We start from the raw sequence: 22,102 nt of genomic DNA, 5'->3' as shown, positions 1-22,102 counted from the left end.
TGATCTGCAGCAAACAGTACAGCAGTTTGACCCCTGAAACAGTGCATCTGTGTGCGGGAGTGAAAGTAAAAATTTACCAAATTTAGATCTACATTTTTAAGCTTGATTAAAATCCTTGTTCCGACTGGCAAACTGTAAGTTTTAGCGCGCACTTTCGGGGCGACATTCAGTTGCAGTTGGATTCTTGCTGGTAGAAGAAATCTAAACCTGTGTCGCATATATTTGAGTTGCTAATGTAAACAAACCAACATAGCGGCGGGACGGCAAATCTTAACCAGTGCCCAGAATTAAAGTTGGGACATATGATCTGGAAAACTACGATGCATGCATAGGCCTGCTTTTGAAACAAATATGATCATCTCATTGCTATCAATTAAATCTTTAATGAACAACAAATAGAATAATAATAATGTAGGCTAAAAACATTTTTCGCCTCTCCAGTAAAAAATATGTCTCACTACCGACACTACTGCACGGGATTCGTTGTTTACACTCTTAACGATGGCAGGCCGCTCTCACTCTCTGCCTGCACACAATAAATTATGGTTCAAGGAACAGAGAGCCTGTACGAACATAATGAGACATGAGCACGAGACTAATTTTAATGCTCTTGCACGACGGTAGAAGGGTTATAAAATATTCCGACCAAATGGGTGAGGGCGTTAAATCGTGTTTAATAATTAAGCAATCCAAGCTCTTTTCTTCACTTTCATTTTTTTTCTTTTATTCTTTCTTTTTCTTTTTTTCTTTCCTCCTCTTTCCTCTACTCAATCCAAAAGTAAAAGAGACTAATTTCTGGGATTTGGCTCCTAATCCGAACTGACAGCCCTGACTGCGACTATTTGAACATGAACACGATCCTGCGGAGCCTGAGCCTCGGCAAAACGAGGGGGTGAAAATAGCGAGACACACCCCATTCCTCTCTCTATTTCTGATCTCTCTTCTCTCCCTCCTACTAGATCTAGTCTGACCCACCATGCCCCTTTCCCCCTCCCTTCCACCCTCCCCCTCTTTCGTTTTTAGTATGAATTATGAAATGCTCCCACACTCCTCTCAATATTTTCACTGTTCATTTTTCAGAACGTAACTGAGCCTCATCACCGATTAGTATGACCACAATCTCTATGAGGCTGTCAGGTGTTATCGCATAAAGTTGACCTTTCACTTGACAAGAGAAGTGACCAATCCAAGGTACCACCATGGATCCCAGACACCTAAATCGTTTGAAAGAGGAGCAACAGAAAGCAATATATGAAACAAAAGAGCGCATCAAACAATGGTCAGTGTGCTGTTCTCTAAATTTCATTTTTTCTCCATTGCCAATGTCAATTTGTCCTGGTCATTTTGTTACTAAATCAGGATTTTGCTTTTGTTTTAAATTAAGACTCATCTGAAACTGATTAAAGTAGGTAAAAACTGCCTCCACTGCCTATGCTGATCAAATTTACGTAAAAACTTTTTATGGCTATCACCCCTAGTAGCCTACTGTTCTGTTCTTTCACTTCAATTCTGTAACGATTTGAAAACATTGTTCACTGCACAGTAAAGACAAGTTTGGATCCAGTTCCACTGTGGGGAAGTTTATGAGTAAATGGAAATACAGTCGAACCTACCTTAACAGAAACCTGTATAAAACAGAACCTGTCTTAACGAAATCTTCGTAATCCCCCTTGATATATTCCTCTTTAATTACCTGTATAATACGGAAATCTGTCTAACACGGAAACGGAAAGAAAGATCCGCTCTCTTCCGAGGGTTTTACCTGTCTAATTGGGAGAACACAAAGGCGGATGATTTCTGTCACCAGATCACTGGGCGCCGTAAGTTATAGGAATCCATCTATACCATTTCTACAAGCACTCAGAGACACAGCCTACTCTCTGCGCCGATCTGCGGGATCGGTGGCGGCTTATTTTATAGGAATTAAATTTTGATTCCTACTTGCCAAAAGCCGCTGCTCAGTGCAAAAAGTGCCCCGTCAGTGGGCTGTCACCGTATGTGTGACGTCATAGGGCTGGACTGGGGACTTCTTCAATTGACTGTTATCTCAAAAAAGGAAATGTCGTAGACAAAATCTGATTTGATATTTGAAATCAGCTATCCAAATTTTACAAGCTAACGGAGCAGAATTTGAGTTTGTGAAGTATTTAAATCCTCAGATTGTAGTTACTGAGTTGAAAACTGTGCTCTCTGTGTTGTGTGTGCGTGCACATGTGTGTGTGTGTGCGCGTGTATGTTCAACAAACACAATTGTTCACATATTTTGTTTATATTTTAACGTGAACAATGCCTTGGTTTCTGCTGTATGTAAACGGTCTCCGGTATGGGATAAAAGAGATAAATTTTAAGCAAATCGAATAATCATAGACAAGCTGTTTAAAGAAATCACCCTTGAGGTAAAAAAAAAAAAATGAAAGTAAGTCGCTTGCATGCCTATTCGTTTTTTCTTTAATTTTAAAAGAAAGCTATCCAAGATTCAAAATTCTTCATCCAAAGAAGACAACATGTTGGAAATTAACACATGACTGTTGTTCACACATGACACTTAATGTGAAGCTCAACCTGTCAAATCTAGATCTAGTTCAGAGGGACAGTCTACACGCGCTGAAAATATGTGTTCTTTATGTTCTACCTCGGAAAGATGGGCGCAGAGCGCATATGTCACTGGGACACCGAAACATTTTCGGTGGCCTCTCTGTCCTCACCCTAAGACGGAAAATGCTTTGCCCGCTCAGCCCTGATTTGAAACAGTACTCTCAAGTGTGGTTCGGCCGGCTCTAAACTTAACGCCATGCCACTGGGTGAGGAAGGGGAGTAGGGGTGCAATTTGGGGTAGATCTTGATGTTACCCCATCTATTTGAGCCCCGAGCGATGCAGATGGTCAGGTTAGAGTGGGTGTGATATCTCACGAGTGCCAGTGAAAGTGCTCCAGTAGCGAGCTACTGTAGTCTCCGCCTAAACGCACGCCATACAAAAGCACGCTCCGCTCAAACGCATGCTTTCGTCATCTGATGAGTTTTTTATTATATAATTTAGACGTACAAAAGCACAGTCATTCCCTCTAAACGCAGGCTCAGATTTGTGAAACATACACCGACAGGTAAAGCTTGACAAGGAGAAATTTTCACTATAACCTGCACAGCCTGCATAACTTACACATTAGACAAGCCAAGAAAAATGGATATTTGGTGAGCGTGCCCCTCACGCCGAACAAAGAATGATGGACAGCGTTTTCCTCACCCAACTTTCCACAGACACATGAGGTCTAGTACTATTGGGTGAAAAGTTGGGGGGGGGGGCGATTGGGGGACTGAAATGTTTTTTGATTGGTCACTGGAAATGTATCTTTTGAGAGAAGGTTTCTGACTGGTGTTTGGGTGACTGCATGTAATCATGTTTAGTTAGACTTCAAACCTAGAAACTGATCTAGAGAGGCCTGACGCGCGACTCACGCAAATGCCGTGAAACACTACAAGACTATACAGGCCTCTATATGATTAAAGATTAGCCAAATAAGCCTAATCAGCTGCGCTCCAAGAACTTATGACGTACTTTTTCAACAAATGAGAAAAGAAATGTTTTTCTGAATGTAGAGATCTATGATTCTAATGTCGTCCATTAATTTATGGTCGGGGGTGGTTGCTTGGAAAGCCACGTGGCTGGGCCGTCGTCTCTATGACTATCACTAAGTTTCCTCCTAGGCTATCTGTTCCTGATGTTTTATAGTGCATGCATTACATTGAATTTGTCTTTCTCTCTCTCTCCCTCTCCCCCTTTCTCTGTTTCTCTCTCTCTCTTTCTCCCCCTCTTCCCCCCTCTCTGTCTCTCTCTCTCTCTCTCTCCCATTCAACGCCTTTGTATTCTTAACCCCAGTCGGGGAACCCTTCACAAAACAGTCACGTGTTGTCACATTATCGACCAAAATGACCCCCACCATCCAAGGAAGGTCACTACAGTAATAATAAGGAATTGAGATGACTGCGTCCCTTCCTCCCTTTGCAAAGGTTCATGTAAACGCACGCTCCGTGTAAACACCCGCTAAGGAGTCCTCCAGAGCACCGTGCGTTTAGGCGGAGACTACTGTACCACAGAAACTTTCTTGGGTAGCCAGATCGTACGGTGGCATTGGTTGACTGTACTTGTTATGGATGGGTGAAGCTAAGGGTGGAAGCAAAGGAGATGTTCAACCATTTCTGTTTTTAATAGATCAAACAGTGGTTCTGTGAAATGCGAGCTCTGGTGGTAATTGGATAAGTAACGCTGATGCTTGTCATTATCAGAGAGAATAGCAGTTGAGAGGTCTGAAGTTTTGACCACTGTTTGCCGACCGGAGGAACGATCCTTGATCCCACCGGCTGGGCCTTTGTAATCCCCCTCCATCTCCCCCCCCCCCCCCCTAAATTCCCCTGTCTAAGACAGAATTTTTTTCTGACTCTCTTGCGATTCCATCTTACACAGGTTCGACTGTATTTGTTTTGTTTTGCTAGGATGCTGTTGTGTCGTGCACTCAGCCGGGGTTGACCCTGAGACAAAGGTTTGAAGCAACCCGTCTCCTAAATGATGTAGTATGTGTAGGTGGGGACATATTAGATCATTTATAATTAATCAGTCTAGTGTTGCTCTCAAATCATGTGGTGAAGAAACTCATATTTTTGTTGTTTGCAAGGGGGGGGGGGGTTTAGAGCGAGGAGAGGGGGTTTTAAGCTATGTCTATTCAGATGATTGAAAAGTTTAGACTAGATCCAAACTGTTTTGTCTATCAGCTTACACCAGCACAATGTTGTGTAAATGACTATGTATCCATATATGTATTTTGCGAATTGCATTGTGTATATTCTTCTATTATGTATGTGTATGTGCTCATTTTGTAACGATGTGTAAGCTTGCGCGTGTGATAAGCAAGTAGATGTGTGTGTGTATGTTTGGCGTGCACGTGTTTGTATGTTTTGCGTGCATGTGTGTGCACATGTGTGAGTGTAATGTGTGCGTGTGAGTGTGTGTGTATGTGTGTGTGTGTGTATGAGTGCGTGAGTGTGTGTGTATGTGTGTGTGTGTATGAGTGTGTGTGCGTGTGTGTGTGTGTGTGTCGCGTTCATGAATATTGTTCGTACATGCATTTATGTAAAGCACGTAGAGCTGTGTTTACACGGGAGTGGGCGCTATAGAAATGATCTTCAGTATTATTATTATTAGAATTCATTGCGACTGTCGTATTTCATGGATGTGTTTCAACACAAGTTAGAATGAAAACCACAATTTATGATATATGACCATTCTTATTTGACTTCTCAAAATTCGATTTTTGTAAAGCTTACTGCCTAAATAATTACATGTACTGTCTCTGCGTGGTTATGTATTTTAATTTATAGAAAATAATATTGGTGGATCTGAGTCCTTTGTCATTAGCTTTGTAGTTGTATGCTATGCTGAAATAATTTGTAAGGATTTTAATTATCATCATTATTTACTGATTTTAATTTTATTCTAAAACTGTTGTTAGTTGTTGTCTGTGAATAAAGATGTCCCTACTTTTTTGGGGTTGATTTCAGTGAAAGTTTCAAGTCAGACTACAAAGCATTGCAAAACCGTCTGAAGACTTTGCCTGACAGTGTCAATCATGATATCATGGTGAGCCACACACGAAAAAGCTCACAGTAGCACGTTTATATTATTTGTTTTTCTTAGTGCAAGAAATTGAGTAATGTCTGTCTGTCTTTCACCTTTCGCAATTGTGATGATCAGTTTCTGTTTAACACCCTGTCTGTTTAACCCTATGGAGGATAGATTACTTTTGCACTCTGTGGTTCCCGAAAGGTGAACTTGACCGAACAGTTAATTAAAACCATATTAGCTTTGTAAAATGTTAGTTAATGTTAGAAACACAAACGGCACATTATTGGATTTGAAGTTGTCTGTCCCTTATGTTATTCCTGGAAGCATCCGGGGACACATGGCTGCTGCACACATCTTAGACTGGACAATTGAATTGTTTGAAACCTGTTCTGTTTCTTGGGATCACTTGGTATTCCAACATTATACAATATAACACTGATAGGTTGAACACAGAAGACTTGGAAATCATGCATCCATTGAATTGTGCCTGCTGTCTCGTTTTTTCTTTCTTTATCTTTATAAGACATCCCTTAGACTACCGAGGCGGTGCTACTGACTGAAGTGTCTTTAGGAACTTTAGGCCATTCCCAAAGGGGGGACATTAACCATGTTCTTATGCCCAGTAGAATTGTTATTGTAAATGGGCTGACTCATCAATGTCATGCTCATAACTGTGCCTGAACTGCAACAGGGATCTGTTGCTTTTTCTTTCCTAATCCTTACTATCATCTGTTTCCTCTACTTCTTATGTATGTTTGTCACGCTCTTGTGGTCTGCGGTTTCCGGGGTGCCTTGATAGACGAAGGAGACTATGGTGTTGAAGCTAGAGAGGTGAGCAGAGGAAGTTTAATTCTCTGTAAGGACTTCTCAGTTGACATCCACCCCTTGGCGCTCATATAACCTTATGCAGTTGCAAGTGCCGTAAAACCTCTACTGAAACAAAACAAACCAAGGCCAGTCCTGACAAATTGGAGCTATGCATGTTATTCGGTATGTCCGTTTGTATATTGTTCCTGCTTGATACAGCTGTAATGTTGAAAGACTGATGAGGAAACAACCTTTTCACTGGCAGTGTAAATCAAGTTCCAAAAAATGTTGGATTTTTTTTTTACGGTCTGTCACCCCTGTTAAGACAACAGCCAGTCTTTTTTTCTTTTTTTTTTTTTCTGTTTTGAGAAGATGTTTAAAAAAAAGTATATTTGCTTTAGTCAACCGTACAACTTGTGCAAAGTGGTAATGACTCTATAATCTCTATATTGAGGATATAAAACAAGTCTCCTGCATTTTTACAAGTTACTGAAAACATGGGGGGAAAAAATTGCGTAAGCATTTCTGTGAGAATATAGTATATTAGAAACATTGGGCATAGATGATATATGTAATACACAAAATAAAACATTATATGTTTAGGATTTGGTCCATATTCTAGAAATCTTGCACATTGAGGCTATGGCTCTTGCTCTGGAAATATTGCATGTTGAGGACATTTTTACTTATTATAGAAGCATTGCTGCATCATGAGGATATGATGTTTGATCTATTGAGAATGGTCTTTGTGGTGTTGCAGGTGCCGTTTGGGAAGCTAGCCTTCATGCCGGGCAAGATTGTGCATACAAATGAGGTCATGGTTCTGCTGGGAGACAACTGGTTTGCTGAACGTTCGGCCAAGCAAGCTGCCGAGATCGCAGGACGGAGAATGAAGGGTATGCAGTTGCTTATATCAATATCTACTGGGAGGAAAGTGAAGTGCGTCCCGTAGGCTATGTCTATATTTCCAGGGTAGGGGGCAGTGTGAAGGGTTTACAGTAAATTATGTCTATTTTTTGTGGGGTGGATGCAGGAGGAGTAAGAAAGTGAAGGGTATACGGTAACTATATGTTATATCTACTGGGGAAAAGAATGAAGGGTATACACTCATGACATTCACCCTCTCTCTTATCTACACACTCACTCCCTCACTGCTTTATACAGGAGATGATTCCTCTATTAACAAACACAGGGACCATGTCTGTAAAAGTGTAGTGATACCATGTGTGCTGATTTTCCAGCTAAATCTGGATTTCTGAAATTGTCCAGTTTCTGCCTGACTTGAGACGGATCATTTCAAAAACATATTTTTGGCAATATGATCCAAGATGTATTAAATTTTGAGTCCCATAGCAAGCGTTTCCATGTAGTCAAGAAAGTTCTGGATTTTTATTTTTTTTACGTAGCTAGTTGGCACCTGTGAGTAAAACGTCTGTTACTTGTCTCATCTTTAGTTTTTCCATTTCAATCTCTCCCATAGAACTGGACAAAAAGGTCAAAGAATTGAATGACCAGATGAGACTGCTGGAACCACGCCTGGGCTTCACCTCAGACCTACAGACAGAACTGCAGGTTTGTGTTTGCAGACAGAACTATCATGTGTGTGCACTTGATGAATAGAAGGGTAAAAGTAGTCCCGCTGAAAGTATGTTAAAGTAGGCCACGTTGAAGTGTGTGTTCTGAACACAGAAGATGAAAGGTAGTCACACTGAGGCATATAGTGTGAACAGAAGCCTAAAGGTAATCACCCTGAGGCATGTATTCTGAACACAGAAGGATATTTTTTCTATGACATATACAGTATAATCCACTTATATTGACGTCCGATTTATCGACATTTTGACATATCGACATATTTTCCAATAACGAAATTTGTCTTTCAGTATCTTCACTAAACAATGTCTCTTGTATCAACTTTTTATTTGCCCACTCTGCTTTATCGACATGCTTCCTGGGTACCTGGCGAAGCCCACGACATATAGCCTCGCTAACGGTCAACGCATTAGTTCTTCTTTAAGTCCGCATACCCGCCAAGTAGCCTATATCGACATACCAGGCTTTAGTAGGTCATGTAGGGCCTACACAGAGTAGTCTCCAACACAGCATAGTGCCTCACAGACATGAGCGTCTCGCGCGCTGGGCATCACATCCCTACCCCCACTCCCGATCGCTCACTCCCCTTCCCCATCCCATTCTCAGTCTGTCGCTGGCAGGTGCCACGGTCAGTGAGTCAGTGCCTCACCTTTCCATTTTCCCCAGCAAGCAGCCTTAAACAGGACTTACAAGGATGCTACAACAAAGTTTGCGCTGGTGTGTAGAGTGCGCCTTGCGCTGCTCGGTCTTTGGAACCGTAACTCCAACCCTTCTGCCTCTTGTTAGTTTCAAGAATCAAGGGAAGCTTTACTTTACTTTTATCCGCCGCTTATACCCTTTTGTGTGTAGCGGGAAGAAAGAGACGTCTCTCTGTCGCCAGCCGGAGAGCTTGGGTCAGGGGGATGCTGTGAGTGGTTAATGTTTCCCTGACTCCATCTGTCCAGGTCTTTCTCGGTCGCCTTCTAGCCTTGTTGCCATCAAATTTTTGGATGTAGGCACATTGTGCTGGATGGTGTGTTGGTAATCGTAGGAGATGTCCAAACCATTTGATTCTTTGGTGTTGGATGTGATGCATGACATCATTTGTGCCCACCATTTCTCGGATTACTGAGTTTCTAATTTTGTCTTGCCTGGTATTGTTTACTGCTTTTCTAAGGCATCGCATTTCACATGTTGTAATTCTTTGCCCTAATGTTTTATTCGTAGTCCATGTTTGGCATTGATAAGTGAGTGTTGGGATGAATATGGTGTTGATCATTTTGAGTTTTGTTGTCATGGGGATGTTAGGATGTTTCAGTAGTGGAAAAACTAGCTGGTAACTAACATTATTGGCCTTTTGTACTCGTGTTTCAATTTCTCTGTTCAGTCGCCCATCCTCTGTGAATATACTTCCGAGGTACTTAGATTCTTGGACCTGTCTGAGAATGTTGTTGTTGATGTGTATCCTGAGTGGTTCTGGCTTTCTGCTTACTTCAATTGTCTCTGTTTCGTTGATGTTGATCTTCATGTCGTAGTTGTTACATTCTTCATTTAATCTGGTGGTGTGGTGTGGTGTTGGAGACTTCTTTCATCTTTGTGTGCCAGGCTTTGGTCATCAGTGAAGAGTAATTCTTTTAGGGCGTCTGGTTCTGTGTTTGCCTCTTTTGTAATTCTATCCATATATATGATAAATAGTAGTGGTAATAGGACGCAATCTTGTCTTACTCCGGATGTTATTTCTAACCATTCTGTGAGTCCCTCTGACGTTCTTACTGTACTTATGCTGTTCTCGTAAATGGCACTGATGTTATCAAGAAGTTGGCCTCTTACTAGATAGCGTAAACGCGGCCTTCCGATTGTGTGGTATCGGTGAAATCGGAGTAATTCCGATCGCTGTTTCTTTGCTCTTTCGCTATTAAACACCAAATACCGTACACCTTGTAAAAGTTCAGCTTTTCCTCGTTACAATGGTGTAAGTTGTTTATATGTCCGATTATTTGGAGCTGGAGAATCGCAGACGAAAGCGAAGCCCCTCGCGGTCGGAATGCCTGGTCGGCCTGTTCAAAAATTGACACGCGTGCATTCAAATGCTTCGTGGAACGAGGGATGATTTAATACCGTCTTTTCATAGGCGGAGAACTGTAGAGCTTTAAGCGGGCCTTCCCGTGGTACATATTTGGCCTTTGGCGTTTAAATAGAAAGCTTTTAAAAATGCTGTCAAAATGTTTAAAGATCACTTTTTACACAAAATATGTAAAATACCGGCTTAAAAAAGGTATCAATCAAAAGATCAGTTCATTTCCTATTACAATAAAGTAATCAGCTTGGAATTATTTTTCATCAATCCTTCCGCGAGACTCGGAAAGCATGTAACCCCGCACATGGGGTACACTACAGTATAGAGCCGACTCGCTCACCACGGGGGCTGGTGCGGCGCCGGCCGGGTCAACGCTCTGTGTTTTTGTCAAAATAACGACAGATCATCATGTTGGAGGTGATAAAATACTGATTTGTAAAGATCTCACAGTCTTGAAAAAAATTAGGTTCCATATATTTGTTATAGTGATTGTACTCCGTTAATGTGGAGATGTTTAGTGCACTTGGTACTCTTTTATTGTCTGTCAAACATGGGGTTGCAGCCAGTGACTCACTTTAACAAATTTGATGAAATTTTAAACAACTACCATTTTCTTAAAATTGACTGAGAGGTTAAAGAATGGTACCAAAATGCTCAGTGGATATAGGCCTTTCAAATGGAACAGATAAAAATGGCATACAGCTACTTTGAAAATTCAGTTTCTGGTACCTACTTTTACAGTGTAGTTTTTGAGTTCTTCCGACAACTTGTTTCTGTTCATTCTGTCGAACGCTTTCTCCTGGTCGATAAATACTATATTTAGTTCCTTGTTGTGCTCTATTACCCTTTCGCACATTTGTCATAGGGCAAATATGCGTCGGTGCATCCTCTTCCCTTTCTAAATCCCATTTGGCCCTCACTCAGAAATGGTTGAACTTTGTGTCTTGTTCGCCATTCCAATATCTTGCCCACATGGCTTAGCAGTGAAATGCCTCTATACATTCCACAGTCTCTCTTTAAACTGCCTTTTTTCTTCCAGATTGGTACCTTGAAGCAACTGGCTTTAAAAAGTAGTGTTGTCTTTTACCACTGACCTCCGCTTATTTTTTCCTGTTTGACTTTGTATTTTGATATATCGACATCAAATCCACTTCCCAAAACATGTCGATTTAAGTGGATTATACTGTATTAAAATGTACTATATTTTTTATAGCTTAAACATGTATTATCATATACTATCTTTTCTATCTCATGTATGCTTATTTATGTAGTTTTTGAGTTCTTCCGACAACTTGTTTCTGTTCATTCTGTCGAACGCATTTATTTATCATGTATGCGTTATTTTACTATCTCACACTTCCATTTATCGATCCATCCATCCCCGTACAGGGCAAGGAGGATGTGAGGGAGATCCGGGAGGAGTTTGATGAGGAGCAGGAACGTCTTTGGAACGGTGAGGAAACTGCTGGTGTTGTGTGGACGTGTGGCTTGCGGGCTCTGCAGTTTTGTTTGTTTGTTTGTTCAGTAGTTTTTCTTTTTAATTGTTTTTTTTTTTTGTAGTCCCTGTAAATATGCCAATGCGTGTGATTGGTGGGTGCTCTGGTGTGGGTTGCTCCGTCTTTGCTATCAAACATCTATCGTTTTTATCTCTCCTCCTTTTTTGTGTTAGTTACTCTCTTGTAACACCTGTAATCTTTGGCACTTATATGACAGTGTCGTCGGTAGCCTAGTGGTTAGCCTACCAGATTTGTAATCATGAGATTGCGGGTTCCGGGGTTTGAGCCTCAGCTTGGTCCGAGGTTGTGTCCTTGGGAAAGGCACTTTACATGAGTTCCCTCTTGGCTCGGTCCTTTCGGAGATGGACATTAAACTCAGAGGTTCGCCTTTTAAATAACCCAACAGTGTTGATAGGAGCGTTAAACCTATACCGTTTCAGAATACTTATATGACCTTATTGTGTTGCAAGTGCAGTAAAACACTTACTATAAAACTAAACTAATCCTTCTTTTCTTTGTATGTTACTCTCTAGTAACACCTATAATCTTCTTTGGCCCGGACAGGCAGGATTGAAGCAGCCCGCTTCTGTAATGAACTCAGTTTCCTCAATGAGGATGTACAACATTGAGATGTTTTATTTCTACAGATCGGCATCGGGAGAGTGTGAAGAGACAGAAAGAGCAGGAACGTTTAAAGGCGGCAGCTACCGGAACTACACCAATGGCTCAGAAGGTTGAGGGTTCGAGTCTGTCAGACGAGCAACTGTGGGCTCGGCTTGACCAGTTGGAGAGACAGGAGGCTGAGCGCGCAGAGATGGACAGGTCAGTTTGTGGCTGTTGGGTTTTTGTAAGCGATTTGGGGGGTGGGAGCATTTGGTGGAGCAAGATGGGTGTGTGATATGAGGTTTGAGAGGGGAAGAGAGAGCAACTGTGATTTGGAGAGATATGATGAGTTGTGGAACATTCCTATCAAACCATGTTGATCCTCTAATCAAAATTTATACCTGATTCTTATTTTGTCACTGTCATTCTACAAGGGCCTATCTCATTTTTTGAAGTTTTCAGAAAATCAAAGAAAAAGAAAAGAGTGTCAGAATCAGATCCATGACTCGTTACTTAAAAAAATTTTTAACTAGGGAGGACATAACAAAACAGAACAAAACTATATTGAAAGATACCCTTTATTGTTTGTTATTCAGATAACATCTTTGTCTGGAAACCTCCAGATCTTGACTTGGGTGGTTGTGGAGTACTGCTGATGATTTTGGTGTTTTTCTCTCTCCATACCCAGTGATGAATGGAAGGAGGAAGAGGAAGAAGACAACAGTAGCAGAAAGAAGAAGAAGAACGATGAGAATATGAGGAGAGTGAGTTTTGCTGACGAAAACCACCCGAAGACACTTGGGCTTCAAATGTCGCAGAATGACGATGATGAGGAAGAGGAGGATGACGATTTATCTGAGGGCACAGATAGTGATGATGATGATGATGATGAAGAGGGAAGTGATGCTGATGGAGAGGAGGAGGATTCTGACTGTAAAACAAAACGGAGGACAATTTTTTTCTCCCACACAAAAACTCCAGCTGTGTCGGTAAGTTCTGTAAATTTCTGTTCACGTTTTTTGATGGATGGTTTTGTGGGTTGGGGCTGGGGGGGAGGGAAGGTAATCAATATCAGGCTAGTAAACTTTTGGACCTTTTTCTTATCGCTTGTATTATAAGGGAGTATAGTATATCATCACGATTGTGATAAGATTAGATAACTACCAAATTTTCGATTTTGCTTTTTACGTGAAATTTATTCTACAAAGCGTGTTTCATATATATGCTGGTTAAAAATTTATATTCATATGAACAATCATGAGTGGAATTTTTTTAACAGTATGAAAATCAGATTACCCTAAAGCATTCATAAAAAAAATTTTTCTCCTGACAAATTTATCCAATGTCCCTTATCCAATCTTATCACGACGGTGACTACATAGGATACTTGGTCATCAGGTTTTGCACATTTTTTTAAAGAGATATGAAGTGTTTACTTAGGATAGGTATGAGCACGCCATGTGGAAGATCTATCAAAGGAAATGACGGTGTGGGGGAAAAAAATAGGAAAAGTTTTGATCCATCCTGTTTCTGCCTGACACCTATCAATGCCTCTGTTGTTGTCATATCCTTTTTCCTGACCAAATATAGCCATGATTGTTTCAGTTCACAGTATACTCCCTACTTTATCCATTGTATGTTTCGTCTCTCTGTTTTGTTTTTGTACTATATTTCTTAACAAAATGAAGCCATGATTGCATCAACTCATCATGTATGTACACTACAACTTAGTCCGTGATGACTTTCGTCTGTCTGCCTCACCAGGTGGTGAGGGCACCACTGGTAGGTTCGACTTCTTTTCTTTCTCTTTCTTGTTTCTGCGTATCTGTCTTGCTTCTTCCCAGCGTTATATGACCATTTTTGTGTCAATGTCTTTCTCTTTACTCAAACTGAAGCAGTGGGTGGTTGGCGGGTGCTCTGGTGTCGTTTGCTTCTTCTTTCCTATCAAAAAATTTTCCGTCTTTATCTCCCCTTCTCCTTTTTTATGTTTGTTACTCTCTTGTAACACCTCTAATCTTCTGGCGCTCATATGACCTTATGCAGTTGCGAGTGCCGTAAAACATCTACTAAAACTTAAAACTGAAACATGCATGAAATAACCATTTTGTGAATGTTATTCTCTTGACTCAAACAAAACCACCAGCAGTCAGGCAGGGGCGAGGCTGTTGAAATCAACAGCCCCTCAGACATCTATAAGCTGTTCCAGCCTCCGTCCATTCTCAAGAAATCTCCGGCCCGGGAGAGATGGAATGAGAGCTCTGGAAGTGCATCTGTGAGTGTGCGTGGTGGGTCTATACCGGAAGACTCGACAATGACCAGTCACACTGTTGACACCGCGACCCACATCCCAAGCATAGCCTCCAGTGCACAGAAGGTAGTGTATGTACAATGACCTTTACAATTGAACCATAATGGCGTCAGTAGCCTAGTAGTTAGGCTACCAGACTCGCAGTTGTGAGGTTGCTGGTTCGGGGGTTCGAGCTCGTCCAACGTTGTGTCCTTGGGAAAGGCACTTTACACGAAATTCTCTCTTGGCTCTATCCTTTCGGAATTGGACGTTAAACTTGGGGGTCACACCTCTTAAAAAACCTAATGGTGATGATAGAGGCGTAGAACCAATACCATTTGTCACAGTTGAACCTTAGAAAATGTTTTTACACACCCATCAACACAATTCAGATCTTTTAGAGGGTTGGGTTCTGACCTTGCCTGTCAGGGCCAACCAGGGATGAGAATGATACAACATACTAGTGAAAAGACCAAAATACTCTGTAAAAATTTGATTCCCACCCGGGAATTTACCATGGGTCTCTTGTGTGTAACTACAAAGTGCCTAACCGCTACACCACAGGTGCCTGTATGTTCAATCTTGTCCATAATGGTCATTCTAGATCACAGGAAAAAAAAGACTTATGGATAGATTTCGACTGTGGACAGAGTCTGACTTATCGTCTTTTACTAGACTTGAGAAAGTCAAAAGATTAAAATCTGAAATCTTAATTTTATCTTTCCATTTCATTTCTATCAAAATTTGTTATCAATCATAAGAGCTTTGCATTGATTGAAAGTACACACTCAGTCTGAGGACCAGTCAGCGAAAACCTTTTGTAGCAACTGACCACTATGAGCAGTTTTTGAAGCTGATTGTCTCAAAAATGACTGGCCATGGTTGTAATTGACAGGGGTTGCTATGGACAGGTTTAAAGTGTAAGAAAAATGCAAGGTTGTCTCAGAACAGTGGCCGACAGTACACATGACCACTTTGGAAGGTTCGACTGTATTGATGGACTAGACAGTTTCATTCAAGGAAAAGAAATCAAATGATGTAGTGCTGAAGAAAGCCCGAATGGGCCGCTCACTTATTAAAACACTTAGGAAGAGACGAGAGAGATAATAAGGCTTGTGTAAGGTACATTGAGATGCTTGTTTAAGGTACATTGAGATGCTTTTCTCATCCTGAGTCTGAGTAAAAAGAAGCACATGGAAATAATATCAACCATCTAGTCCAGGGAAATGGCGAAGATAGTCAGATAGAGACATCAGAGGGAATGAGAAGAAATTGGATGATAGAGAGGCAGAATAGGAGTAGGTAGGATCAACCATTGATGCTCACTAACCGCCCATTCTAATGTTCTCTTCCACAGGCGTTCAGCGGTCAAATCGTGGAGCGGCAGACACAAGACACACAGCATCATACAGGACAGACACACGGTGCAGAGCCACAACGACGTGTCTCCAAATTCAGGGCTAAACGGATGGGTCAGTCTGACCCGTCGTGACCTCTTGAGGGGTCACTGGACCCCTCACAGGTTGCGGTGAGAGGTCACTGAACCCCTCACAGGTAGAGGTCATGACTTTGGAGAGGTCACCGAAATCTTCACTGGTGGAGGTCACCGAAACCTTCAGATGTGTTCAAGTTGCTGTGACTGTCGCATGTGGAGTTCGTGGCGACCATCCATCAATTTATGTTATCCTGTCTTTCAACTTTGTGCTTCGCATCTGCATTTTTAAGATAAGACAACACTTTATTATCCCTGGATGGGAAATTTTCTGTGGCTGTACAGGAATGGTAAAAACTCATGATGAATGGAGGAAATTTTGTCCAAACTGCGTTTAGTTTTGACTCTTTTGGAAACTTGAGACACTCTTCATTTTCTTCGGGCAGTTAGAGGACATCACGGTTGGTCCTACTTCTTTAGTCTCCCTCTTTTGTTTATGTCTGTGTGTGTGATTCAATGGTGCTACAAGTAGGTACTACTTTTTTACTCTCCTACTGTTGTTTCTGCCAGTCTGTCTTGGCTTTTTCTCAGTACATAATGAATAGTATTATTATGTTGATGCAGGATTCATTTTTGACCCCGCGCCAGTTGGGCATTGGGTCAGAAAATGACTCATTGATTTCACATTCACTGGGTCAATGGGCGCATTGTTCACACAAGCGCCCCACATGTCTTCTTTAGTCTATTGTTGTAAAATTTCAGATCTCTGCGTGTAGTACATTTTACGTACCAACTTAAAATTACCACCCACCCATTGATATAACACTGGAAACTAGATCACAGATTCGAAACGCGAGTTGCCAGCATTCGAGACGCGCGTGATCGCTAGGTGGCATGTGTCTAACCAGAGACTTTAAATTATAATTAGATACTCTCTGGTCTAACTAAGTAGGCCACCGATGACTTCATTGCGGGATTTCCCGATCCCGCTTTACTGAGAATGGGTGATCGGTCGCAGTAAAAACAATGTCACGCAATTCAACAAATTTCACGCAAATATTAGTCTTTAAGATCCTAAGTAATAAACACATTGAAAAAGAGTTCTGCACTAAAAATCACAAGAAGATGCCAAGTTTCATTTATTTACTCCTATTCATTACTGACTTATGAACAGTTTTTCCTCGAAATACATCAAGACATGTCCCTCTTTTTGGCGATATTGTCTTCTATGAAAGTCCCCCAAAATTTTGCAAACAGAAATGCCAATAACTTTGTTATTGATCAATGGATTTTTAAAATTTAAAAACCATAGTTCTTAGAATTTACTCTATTTTCATTTAAGCCTGTTTTTAAGCAATTTGGATAAAAAAATTATTTTTCATAGTCATTGCTAGTCAAAGGGATGGGAATTTCAAGCATTACAAGCAGACATTGTTGATAAGCCATTAATCCACTATTTCTCCATAAAACTCTCACATGACATGTACTTTAATACAAAAACAACCGAGAACAACTCTTCATGCATGTTGCGTAAAAACTTGACCCATCACTCACAAGATTGACCCATTGATTTTGGCCTGAGAGGGTCAATTGACCCATAGTCATTCATTGCAAAAATGAACCCTGTGATGTGCTTCTCCTTACTCATGCAGTCCCCCCCCCCCCCACTCTTTCTCCCTTATCCCTTCCCGACCCCCATCCTAATCACCCCCCCCCCCCCCCCCCTTTGCATATCTCGACACTAGTTTCTGCCCAAAACAAAACTGAGGTCTCCAAAGTTTCTAGACGGGTAGAATGGACTGTTCCAATTTTTACCAAAATGTTCTTCTCTTGGGTTGGCTCATAAGACCCCAGCCCAGAGGGAGATAAATGACCACAGGCTGGTCAAGAGATGACCTTTACCTAGCCTACCTGTTTGTGTGTGTATTGACCATGAATGCTGAAAGTTGTGGGTTAATAAAGCCAAAAGTTTATGCAAACTGTTCAGTTTTTCTCATTGTTTTCCACCATGTCCACTTGTCTTCCAAATACGTGTACATCCTACTCTGTTGTATTCTCTACTTACCTCTGGTATTGTTTATTCTCTGCTGACGTGTATTCTATTTCTTTCCCTGTTGTCTACTTGTATTCTGTTGTGTTCTCTACTGTCTACTTGTGTTCTGCTGTGTACAGTATAACACGGATAGCTCAAATTCGTTGGGACCTGCCTCGGTAGTTCAAGGGATCCGTAGCTTGAGGGATATCTTTCAAAACAAAGATAAAGAAGAAAGGAAAAAAAACGGGTCCGCAAGCACTGTTCGACGGATGCATGATTTCAAGTCTCCCGTGTTCGACCTATCCGTGGTATACTGTATTTTAGTCTATATATCTGAATTTATATTCTTTTGTTTCCTCCAGTTTAACACAGCACTCTGTCTACTTGTATTCTGTTGTACTTTCTATAGCTTGTTCAATTTCATCTGTCTGCGGTTAAAACAGGACAAGAACAAATCGCTCTGTTTCAGGAGCAAGGGGGCAACTTCAAATTGTAAATGTTCCATGCCCTTGACGACACGCGCATACTTTTTCACACACACACACACATGCGCACGTAGTTTTAACACACACACACGCACAATATGTGTACTGTCTCTCTCTCTCACACACACCCCAGGAACAGCAAAAAGTTCTCATTGAACACAGAATAAGAAGATACTTTGGAACTTTTATTCAAAAAGAATAGAAAGCAATTTACAATTTATTATTTTTATGAATATAAGTATATATATATATATGATAAAATTAAAAGCAATGCTAAAAAGCTGAAATTGTGCTTTGGTACAGGCAGTACCAACAACTGATCAACAAAATACAGAACTAACAACTCTGAAAAGAAAGCTAAAAATAGACCTGACGCCAAAGTTCAGAACTTGATTACAGTACAGAGAATAAGAAACAGACAGAGAGCTAAGCACATACATGTCCCGTAAGGACGTGTCTCGAACCTGCAACATCTGACAACACGCTCTCATACCAACCAAATGAACAAACCGACAAAAAGATGCACAAAAATATTTGTGAAAACTTGTACAAAACAGTTGAAACAATGAGACATGAAAAACACTTGGTTTTTCTTATGACGGTATTTTCTCCTTGCTCACAATCTTGACTGGAGGCAATAATTCAGCCCTTTGTTGTGGGTGAATCATTTGATAAGGGGGAGGAAAGCCAACCACAAACAGGTTCAGACAACACACTTCTATTTTTACCACAGCTTCTGAATATCTCTTAATTTATCAATGTGGTTTTAAGTGATCCAGTGATCTTGACATCTGAGTCTCAAAAAAATAATTTTTTGTAAAAGCAGGTGCAATTTTTATGCCTTCATATAAAAACTTAGTGTACATTATATCTGTAAACACAAAAGAACTGCAAACATCAAGGTTATTAAAAAGGATATAATTTTCAAAGAGATCTCATAATAAATATTTAAAAAATGCCCATGAAATGGAAGAGACAGGCATACATGGATTATGATAGATTAAGGCGTCCAGCATACAGAAAACGCCTTGTAGTTTGCAACCATCTCCCCCCTTTCCAAAAAAAAAAATTCATGGAAGAGACATCAATATTGCAACAAAAGAATTTTTAATTCAGGAGCAAGAAATCGGATCAAAATTACACCAGATGAGACTGGTTTTGGTATAGCGTACCAAATGTCCTCTCAAACTCCTGATTGTAAGATCACCAAACAAATGAACAAGATGACGTTTGTCAAAACTTGTCCAAAATGGTTGAAACCGTGAGACAGTCATGATAAATCGGAGCAGGCCACTATAAAAATACATAGACTACAACTGCAATACTGCACGAAGATACTCATGCCACATAACTGCTAAAAATCTTAGTGTGGAAAATTCAAAACCTCTCATTGGATAAGGATAGAAATAGAGTGTTTGGGGCACTCTGAAACAAAATGTGAAATGGTATAGGATTAACGCCCCCAGTCAGTTATACGGCGATACTCTGTGTTTAAAGTCCATCTCCAAAAGGACCGAGCCAAAAAGGAAATTTATGTAAAGTGCCTTTCCCAAATACACAATATTTTACCGACCTGAGGCTTGAACCCCCCATTTCACGATTACGGACTTGGTAGCCTAACCACTGGGCCACCCACGCCAAGAAAACATGAAAAATTTAAAAACTGAGACCGAAAAAAAAAAAAGAAAAAAAAATACTGGAACAAAACAGGTCTCCAGGTAGACAAACGCAAACCCCAATCCATGATCAAGTTTCCCTTATTAAAAAATCTAAAAATAGATACAAAAACTAAAGTACGGGCACCAACCAAAACAGAATTTCCCACCTACATCTGGAATGTTCCCACAATTGTCCATACACAGACAAACAGACGTTCAATCAGATTGCTTTGACCTTAGACCAGGAGTGACCAGCACATCAGTACACCCCCCCCCCCCCCCTCCGGACAGTCACAGGACTTGACACGACACAAACACAAAAAGAAAAAGTCCCAATTTATTCCAGTAATCAACTTGAAAAACTCTGAAAACCGAATTTGACTAACTAATTAGTAAAGAGATTCATTACAAGTCTGAATATACATCGACACACTATCTCCCCTCCATCTCATAAATTAAAAATACAATACATGTACATAGCTACACTAAGGACCAACCGAGAGTGGCCTGGGGGAGGAGATGGACCATTGCCATTTTATTTTTTCAACACTGATCAGCTAGAAACTACTCACACAATGTAACATCGACATGAGATTGCTTCTCACAGGCCACAGAACACAAGTAGTACCGGTACATTACAGTACATGTATAGTGGAACATGTATAAACAGAGTACTACATGCATAAACCATTTATTACATGTATAAATCGAGCTCTACAAGTATACACTGTGTATCACATGCATAAACTGTTTATTACATGTAAAAACTGTGTACATGTGCCACATGCGCAAACTGTTTACGACATGTATAAACTGTGTATTATTTATATCAATAAACTGTTTATTGCAAGTATAAACTGTGTATTACACAGATAAACAAAGTATTACACAAACCAAGGTGAACAACGATGATCACACTTCTGCATAAAAATTAAAAAATGAGCAAAAACCAGATTCAGGAAATAAAATAACCAAAACATAATATTCCCACATAAAAATTGACATTTGGTGACTGAATGCACAGCCACAAGCCACCCAAAGTCCTCATACATCTTCTGCACCATAAAACAGCAACACACCGTATAATAATATACAGAGAAAATTACATTGAGAGTTTGAAAAAGCATAAATAAGAGATGACTAGACAGAGGTTCAGCAGATTTTCTTTCATCACAAACGGTAAAGTGCTATCTCTCCCACCTGAAAGCTACTGACAAGAGAGAGAGGATCACCATGTTGCAGGTTTCAGACACATGGGGGTAGGGTACGGGAGTGGGAGGAAGACCTTAAAAACAACATGGCATCCTGCACACCCATGCAAAGATAATTGACTATTTCATACATGCAGGAAAAGACAGTTCACTACACCATACACCCAGGCAAAGATTTACGAATGCGCATTCTCTTTAAAAAATTACCTTAAAAACTGACGCACTAAATTGTAGCTGTTGTCACCTGACGTTTTGTTTGATTTCTAAAATAGGAATTTTTTTCAGCACAATTTACGCTCCTCCTTTCTGTTTCCAAAAAAAAAAGCTGTTCCTCGATTTAAAATAGTATCAAACTTCCAAAGTGCTGTGTCATAGTGACAAATATTTCAATTCCTCCATAAATGAGCACAACTTGAAACTACTTCTTATTTACATTCTACTTTCTGAAATGTAAAGATTTATGGCCTTTACTTGCTTGGTTTGCCTGTTCTCAAACCAGTTCCAACATATTATGGTGAAATCATAGAATTTCCCCAAACACCACAGGCTGTTCATTAGTGGTGCTTGGAGGGTTAAGGAAATTTTTTTTTAAAGAGTAGTTTCTCATCTCAGATCACGCATTTGATGATGACGGGCGTCTTACATAGAGGAAAGCGCCATGTTGTAGTGCATTATCTTTGACAAAGGGCAGGACACAGACACGGCAAACATAACAGGCCCTAGCCTAAGACAAGACAGGGCTGGTCTCAAGCTATGAAGCAGTTTACTTGCTCATACAGAAACACGAGCTGGAACGATGGGCACACAATACAGGACACACGACAC

At 40.6% G+C, this 22,102-nt stretch overlaps 1 protein-coding gene across 1 annotated transcript; it reads left to right on the top strand.

Annotated features, from left to right (window-relative positions):
* Positions 1 to 1,080: 1,080 nt before the first annotated feature.
* On the top strand, positions 1,081 to 17,251 carry LOC101860351 (unconventional prefoldin RPB5 interactor; the record flags this gene model as incomplete). The annotated part of the gene is given in 9 exon segments (XM_005103738.3): positions 1,081 to 1,279; positions 5,551 to 5,629; positions 7,182 to 7,317; positions 7,902 to 7,993; positions 11,460 to 11,523; positions 12,214 to 12,388; positions 12,858 to 13,158; positions 14,313 to 14,543; positions 15,814 to 17,251. Coding segments are annotated over 9 exon segments (1,293 nt in total). The 3' UTR covers positions 15,949 to 17,251.
* Positions 17,252 to 22,102: the final 4,851 nt, after the last annotated feature.

This window comes from Aplysia californica, unplaced genomic scaffold (assembly GCF_000002075.1).
Source record: "Aplysia californica isolate F4 #8 unplaced genomic scaffold, AplCal3.0 scaffold00388, whole genome shotgun sequence".
In the NCBI taxonomy this organism is placed as follows: domain Eukaryota; kingdom Metazoa; phylum Mollusca; class Gastropoda; order Aplysiida; family Aplysiidae; genus Aplysia; species Aplysia californica.
This window is presented reverse-complemented; position numbering and strand designations above follow the sequence as displayed.